Raw genomic sequence first — 6,812 nt, 5'->3', positions numbered from 1 at the left:
AAAGGAACCATGAAAATGGATTATTATTATTTAATGATTGTATGAATATACAATTAAATTTGATGGATCATTGTAATTTACAAAATATCAAATGATACAGCAGAGAAGAGGCCTGAAAAAAAAGAGAAACATTCAACATCTATTTGAGAAGCATTAAATTGCATTAAGATTTAGTTCATTTGATTGATCAAATGAGTTGATATCAATGAGAAAAAAAAACAATTACTAAATGCTATAAATGTAAAATATTAGCCATGTAATCATTGACAATTAACCTGAAAATAATGGCTAAAATAGAGGTGAAGTGAGTCAAGTTTCTGGTTAAGATCAATGTGATCCAAGCTAAGATTACTTGAACTTTGTCTTCCTCTTTTTTTAGAGTTGTTTTTCTTTCTCCAATGTAAAATTTAGCCAAATTTTTGTCTTCCCAAACTGTAAACATGGCCCAGAAATAACCTACGACCTTTGGAAAGTCAGGTCATTGAAAGAAGGAAGAGCCAGAAGAAGAAGAAGAAGATCAAGATGAAGAAGAGCTGGAAAGAGAGGAAAGTAAACCTTTTCAAAAGTCAAGACCATTTATCAAGCTAACAGCTAATTCCTGATTTGACATTAAACCAATTTAAATTATTGTAATAAACTAATACATCTAACGGCTTCACGCGATTCCAGGTCATTCCGTCTGATTATTTTGGAAACATTTAACCCCAGGATTAACTATGGTTTGTTAGGTTTGGTATACTAGCTTTGTATCAATATGTTGAAACAGTGAAACATATTTAGCTTTGGGTTTACTTTGCTTTCTGTGTGTGTGTTAAAATGTACGTTATATTATATTTCTTGTTGACTCGACTTGTTGTTGATTTATATTTTAAAAATTCAAATGTACATTCAGACTGGCCTTGACTATAGATTCACAGGAATTTTGATTATTATCATCATCATTCCATGTTTGCTGAATCAACAACGCCAAAAAATCCTATGAACCTGGCTGAGTAAAAAGCTTGTCCACATTATCCCATCAAAAATCACTTAAATCTTTCCTCGATAAGATAGCTTCCAATGGAATTGGCAATTTGACTCAATGGTGTTATACCATAATCTGATGTCGAGATGATACCGGGATGAATGTGATAATCAGAAGTGTAATCCTTATTAAAGCTCCATTAATTGTACATTTATACTGGCTGTGGCAGTGACTAATGAATGCCCACACAAGTCCACGTTTAATGGCTTCAGAAAATTTCTCAATCCAAATGAAAGCAATGAAAGTTTCACATGTTCCGGCGTAATCCAGCTATTAAATCATCAGACTGGAATGTCGTGATTAAAAGTAAAGAGACTGATTTAAATGATAATTTGAGTCATTGTTGCTTATGCCAATCAATGGTTCCATTGCCAAGGTGGATTGATTTGAACGTAACATTGATTGTCCATCAATTATCAACCACAAGTGAAAGCAAGAAATGGGTTTGGTTCTGTAAAATGGAAAGTGAAAAAAGGTTCATTTCAATAAACATGTTAACATGGCGAGAAACTTATAGCTTAAAGAGATAAAGAGGCTCTTATTTAATAATTAGCTGGATTTAACTTTTACAGGCTCATAATAATTAAAATTTACATGTAATACATGTAATATTAATAATGAAACGCTTTAAATATTTGTGTGCTTCCAATGCACAAGACATTACTGTAAATGACTGGGCAGCAACAATAGCGTAAACAAAACAAGAGTAGGAAATTTTCCATGAAAATTGTCCAGTGAACAAAAAAACTATCCAATGATTAATCGCCGAGAAACCAGTTTTAAAAATCTCCAACAACAACCCATTAAGTCTGGTGAACATCAAAATTCAGGCTGTTTGTTTTCTGGTTCAATCCATTTTATAATAGAGTGTTGACTAAATTTCTTGCTCTCTAAATTAACCAGCCATTATTATTTGGTCAACATCTATCTCTCTAAGCCAAAATTCACATTCACCAATAAAGGCATACAACTTACCTTTTTTTCAATCATAATCATGTGTACTCACCTTGTTATCTTGCTTGTTCAATACAATTTGATTTCCACTTTTGTTTGATTCTCCATCGCTGCTTCATCTAAAAGGTACATTGAACCAGTAATTCCAAGCTAATCAAAAGCCTGGCTAGTCTTTAACATGGGTTGGTCTTCTAGGTTTTCATCAGCTTTTTTAGTTTCGCTTTACCCAAAGTAACCAGTTTTGTTTTTTTCGTTGGCTCCTTTCACTTTTCATCTTACATGTAATAACATTAAACCTGTTAACAAAGGGCTAATCAAAAAAGTAAAGGCTTAACTTGGACGACAATAGAAGAGTTGAGCTTTCTAATTTAGCCTCAAGCAGTTATCAAGGTTCTTTTTTTTGCTTACCTTATTATTAAGATTAAAAACCATGCTGGTTAATTTATACTCCGTAAAGTGTAAATGAATTATTTTGTTACTTGGTAATAAAATTGCATCTTATCCTAACTTGCACCTTGCTTTTTTAAGTAAAAAACAGCAATTTGTTTTTTTTGATTAAAATTTTACTCATCCCTATAAATATAAATGAAATAAAAACAATAGAAGATAAAGATTTAATTAAACGCTTAATCACATTGTTAACAAACAAGCTTTAAATTACTCACATTTAGCCGGTAATTTTAACTTCTAGATACACAGCATTGATTTGTATTAATATTGTTGAAAAAAGAGTTAATTAACGAAATAAACTTATTAAAATTAAAGTCACAATAAAAATCCAAAACAATTTTTGGAATGATTGTAGTGCCATCTAGCGCTTTTGCTTCTAACAAAATCTAGTAATCCTGAATTTTTAGTTTTAATTTTTGTTATTTTCAATGATAACTGATAAAACTATTCATAAATTTGTTCATTTTTTTAATCAATATAAAATATATCAATATGTTTATATACAATATTAAGTTAATAACAAGATTTCAAACTGTGGTACATCATTAATCCATCGGATCTAGAAGAAACGATAAATTAGGAAAATCTTTGAGAAAACAGTTCATGAAATCAAACCCTAGACTAAGTTTACACCTGAAATCAGATAACTCAGGTCAATCTCTTTTTAATTGTTCATTCCCGGGTTTGTAATAAAATTTGACAGTTCGGTTTTTTCGTTCACAGTTATGTACACAAAAATATCTAATTGAAGTAAAACGACCAAATCGCTATATCACGAGATCCAAGTCTTGAAAATAGATTTTCGATTTGTTAGTCGATAGAGCTATTCAAGAAATATATCTACACAAAATTTCAGCTCTCTATCATGACCAGGCCACGAGAAAGTATAAAAGAAATTTGACTTTGAAGCGCAATTGTAGCCAAACGCGAAATGCTACATAAGTTTTGGTTTCAATATCCTCTTCCATAAAATTAAGCTAATTTTTAATTCAACGAGGGTCGATTTTTCGTGGCACATACCCTTTCTCTTGGATAGCTATTTGTCTTACATTTATCAGTGGTATTACAATGAAATTTATTCAGAGGAGACATGTAAAGGAATATAACTGTAAGAGAAAATTTAAAAACAAAATCAAAAATTGCACATGAAATATCAATTCATACATCTCTAACATCATTTGAATCTTCCAATGATTTTCTTTTACTTTCGATACCAGTTTTCCTCCGTTCTGGTTCATGACTCTTGACTTTTCTCCATTCGCAATTATTCCTAGAGATTTTTCAGTTCTCTCAGTTCATGTTTATGTTTAGTCTGATGCCACTTTAAGTTCAATGGATTCGTTTGATGAAGTTTTTCAACATTAAACCGGCTTGTTAATTTTCGCACATTTGCTATCCATGACCTGAATGCAAATCAACATTTCCAAAAAAAACATGGTTCCTCTAATTGTTAACGTTTCAATAATTTGTTAAATGACAATTTCAAGGACAATTTAATAGACAATTGACAAATATTATTGGTAAACAATTGGAGCTACAAACTTCAACAATGACTACAAGCTGTCAACTTATCAGGCTAGATGTTGGATTCACGTCAATACAAGTATTAATGGTCATTTAATGTTCCGCAAATTGTTGATGTTATTATTGAGTAATTTAAAAATTACCTTGTAACTGATAATGGTGAGTATAATAAGGTTTTTATTAGCGTTAATAACAAGACGAAACTAACAATATACACAAAAAAAAAACAGAGAAATGGTTGAAACTGTTTTTTATTTCAAGCGGAAATACTGTACCAGTAGCTGAAGTGTCAGTTAAAAGACACGAGCAATGAAAGAAGTTAATTTTCATGGTGATTCAACCAGATAACCTGACATATTCAACATTAATTGTAATTTAAATGACAATCTCATTATCCATTTATAAAGCAAAATAATGAGCCCAACAATTATCATCAGCTTTTGGTATCTTCCAAATTTTCACTACATAACGATCCCATTACGTAAACAACGATTTACATGGGTGACCTTAAATAGATTTCAATTCTTTAGCAGATGGATTTTTTTGTTTAGTGAGACTTAAATTAAATTTCATTCCACCCATTCAATGTCATGTTCAAATACAATTTGTTGACAGCAATCAGAGTCAATCTAATCAGCTCATTATTTCATAACATTTTTCGTTACATTCAGTGACTTGCAGTGTTAGCGGCAACTCCAATCCTTTACCAGTGCTTATTGAGTCTACATTTGATGGACACTCTGTGAATATCCAATCGACCCATTGGAACCGTTTACGCCAACATTGACCATCTTTATCCTGACAATGTCTCAATTGGAATCTAAAAGTACTTTGGTTTCTGTTGTTATTTTTCTGTTGACAACATCTTCAGCTATTTTCCTTGCTCAAGTAAGTAATGTTTCAATGACTATATCAAAGGCATATTGATATTTGATTGAATTTTGATCCTTTATTCCTGTTTATTTTCAGAAATATATTCAATTGTGTGTTAAATCGGATCGACCAAGCATTCAGGTGAATCATAATCGTCAAATAATTATCAAAGTAAACTATTAATGTTTTCCTTTATTCTTTCAGTCCATGTGTGTCCTTTGTGATTACAAGCAGTTTCGGACCATGGTAAGTCTATTCGTTTTGCTCCTATGACGTGTTTCTGCACAATCAAGCACCGGAATTGATTGTGAGGATTTTCACTTTTAAGTCACTTTTGACTATGCGGTGCTTGATTGTGTGGAAACATGGTAACTGGTTCCTCTACTTATATTTTTATTTATTTACAGTCATATGTTTGTACCGGTCAGGTAATTATTGTAACATTTACTTTATGGATTATAACAATTATATTGATAAGTTTTTTCCATGCAAATATTAGTATGCAATACCGATGAATTCAACTCAGGAGCAAGCTTTTTGTTTGATCAGCACTTGTCTAAGAGTAAGTCAATTTTGAGTCAATTATGTATTGACATAAACAATAATTATTTGCAGTTTGATAAAAATTGAGTTTAGTTTTCAATTGCATTTTTAAAGCTGTGTTTATCTTATTTTTCAACAGCAAGTTCCCGGTCAACAAGGAGTCCCGGTTGGACGAAAAAGACGTGAACTTGAAGACGAGAGGAAACCAATTGCAACCTATGATATAATGATTGAAAGTGATGATTATTGATTTATATATAACTCTTAAATTGCTGGCAATTTCTCAGCCTGAGTAAACTCAATCCAGGGAAATGAACGATTGTTTTATCAAATATCGTTTTTTCGTTTATGTTTTTAACGTTATTTTATGTAACTCCTGAAATTAACTATAAATTCAATTTGAAAGTTAAAAATGAAAACATTTTCACAAACTGAATAGGAAAAATTATGCAACCCAGTTCATGGAATTAAACTCGCAAACTTTTTTTTGTAATATCGTCATTTTATGAAATTACCATTGTTCTTTGCATTTTATTCAGCTATTTGTAATTTTGGAAGCGTATTCAAAAACTTTTGAAATTGTAAAATCATTTTAATTAAAATCAAAAAATGTGGAAGGAAACGGAATTTTTGCGAAAACAATGTTTAATGAAATCAAAACTTCGACTAATTATTTCCCATTGAGAAGACAACTAAGGCCAATCTGCTTTAATTTCATTGATATTCCTTTCGAAGTAACATTTGATTGATCGTCCATATCTTTTACAATAATCTTGAACATAATCAGCAGCTCTTTGCGTGACTCCAGAACATTCACTAACACCAAGTAGCACTAAATTAGGTAAAATGTGAACCGATTGCTCGATATGTTCATCTTTAATGCTCTCAGTGTTCCGTAAAGCAAGGTGCTTGAGATTCGGATATTTCATAAGCAGCCTATTTAAATCATTCCAGTTGATTCTTTCAACGTCACAAAATCTATTACTAAATCTTGCAAACATTCGTGTTTTAATGTTTCATCAACAGCAAAGCGATCCACTTGCATAATAGTGGGGGCGCTTGTTAAATTTGGACATAAATGTATGAAATTGAAACCATAAAAAATCTTTGTCTCATCCGCGGAACACAGTCCGAGCTTTTCAAATACTGGAGCTTGTAACAAATTGAATCTGTCATTATTTTCAATAGACGTATTTAGTAATTCAAGATTTGGGAAATAATTTGCAAATATTTCAACATCCATAAGAGAATCCACAGGTTCAACGCACAGTTGTTTTATTTTGACACCATTTCGTACAATGTTTCGATCAATAAGAAAGCAGGATAGCAAGTTCATCACAATATATTTCTATTGGTTCATCAAGTGAATTAATTATTCCTTTCAACGATTTATGCTTTCTGACAAATGAAACAATATTTTCATATTTTACTTTCACACCGAATC

General features: G+C 31.3%; 1 protein-coding gene and 1 long non-coding RNA gene across 2 annotated transcripts; one reads left to right on the top strand and one right to left on the bottom strand.

The window, feature by feature from the left end:
• Positions 1-2,779, bottom strand: LOC107363814 (uncharacterized). Its single transcript, XR_001568996.3, has 4 exons — positions 2,644-2,779; positions 2,387-2,551; positions 2,031-2,288; positions 1-1,475 (listed from the first exon to the last, which is right to left on the bottom strand). It is a non-coding gene; the product is annotated as an uncharacterized LOC107363814 (long non-coding RNA).
• A 1,847-nt stretch (positions 2,780-4,626) lies between these two features.
• On the top strand, positions 4,627-5,796 carry LOC107363497 (uncharacterized). The gene is made up of 6 exons (XM_015930729.3): positions 4,627-4,840; positions 4,922-4,966; positions 5,030-5,071; positions 5,233-5,253; positions 5,325-5,387; positions 5,508-5,796. The coding sequence occupies exons 1-6, from the start codon at positions 4,757-4,759 to the stop codon at positions 5,616-5,618; spliced, it is 366 nt and encodes a 121-aa protein (XP_015786215.1). The 5' UTR covers positions 4,627-4,756; the 3' UTR covers positions 5,619-5,796.
• The last annotated feature ends 1,016 nt before the right edge of the window (positions 5,797-6,812 follow it).

The sequence above is a fragment of the Tetranychus urticae genome, chromosome 2 (genome assembly GCF_039701765.1).
Source record: "Tetranychus urticae isolate SD_2017Ah chromosome 2, NJAU_TeUrti_SD_1.0, whole genome shotgun sequence".
In the NCBI taxonomy this organism is placed as follows: Eukaryota; Metazoa; Arthropoda; class Arachnida; order Trombidiformes; family Tetranychidae; genus Tetranychus; species Tetranychus urticae.
The sequence above is the reverse complement of the archived record's forward strand: the minus strand, read 5'-3'. Positions and strand labels throughout refer to the sequence as shown.

What these genes read in the sequence shown, in the direction of transcription:
- LOC107363497 (XM_015930729.3), top strand. Translation starts at nt 4,757, where the DNA reads ATGTCTCAATTGGAATCTAAAAGTACTTTGGTTTCTGTTGTTATTTTT. An exon ending in CGGATCGACCAAGCATTCAG is followed by an intron (nt 4,967 to 5,029) that starts GTGAATCATAAT and finishes TTATTCTTTCAG; the next exon opens with TCCATGTGTGTCCTTTGTGA. An exon ending in TGATCAGCACTTGTCTAAGA is followed by an intron (nt 5,388 to 5,507) that starts GTAAGTCAATTT and finishes ATTTTTCAACAG; the next exon opens with CAAGTTCCCGGTCAACAAGG.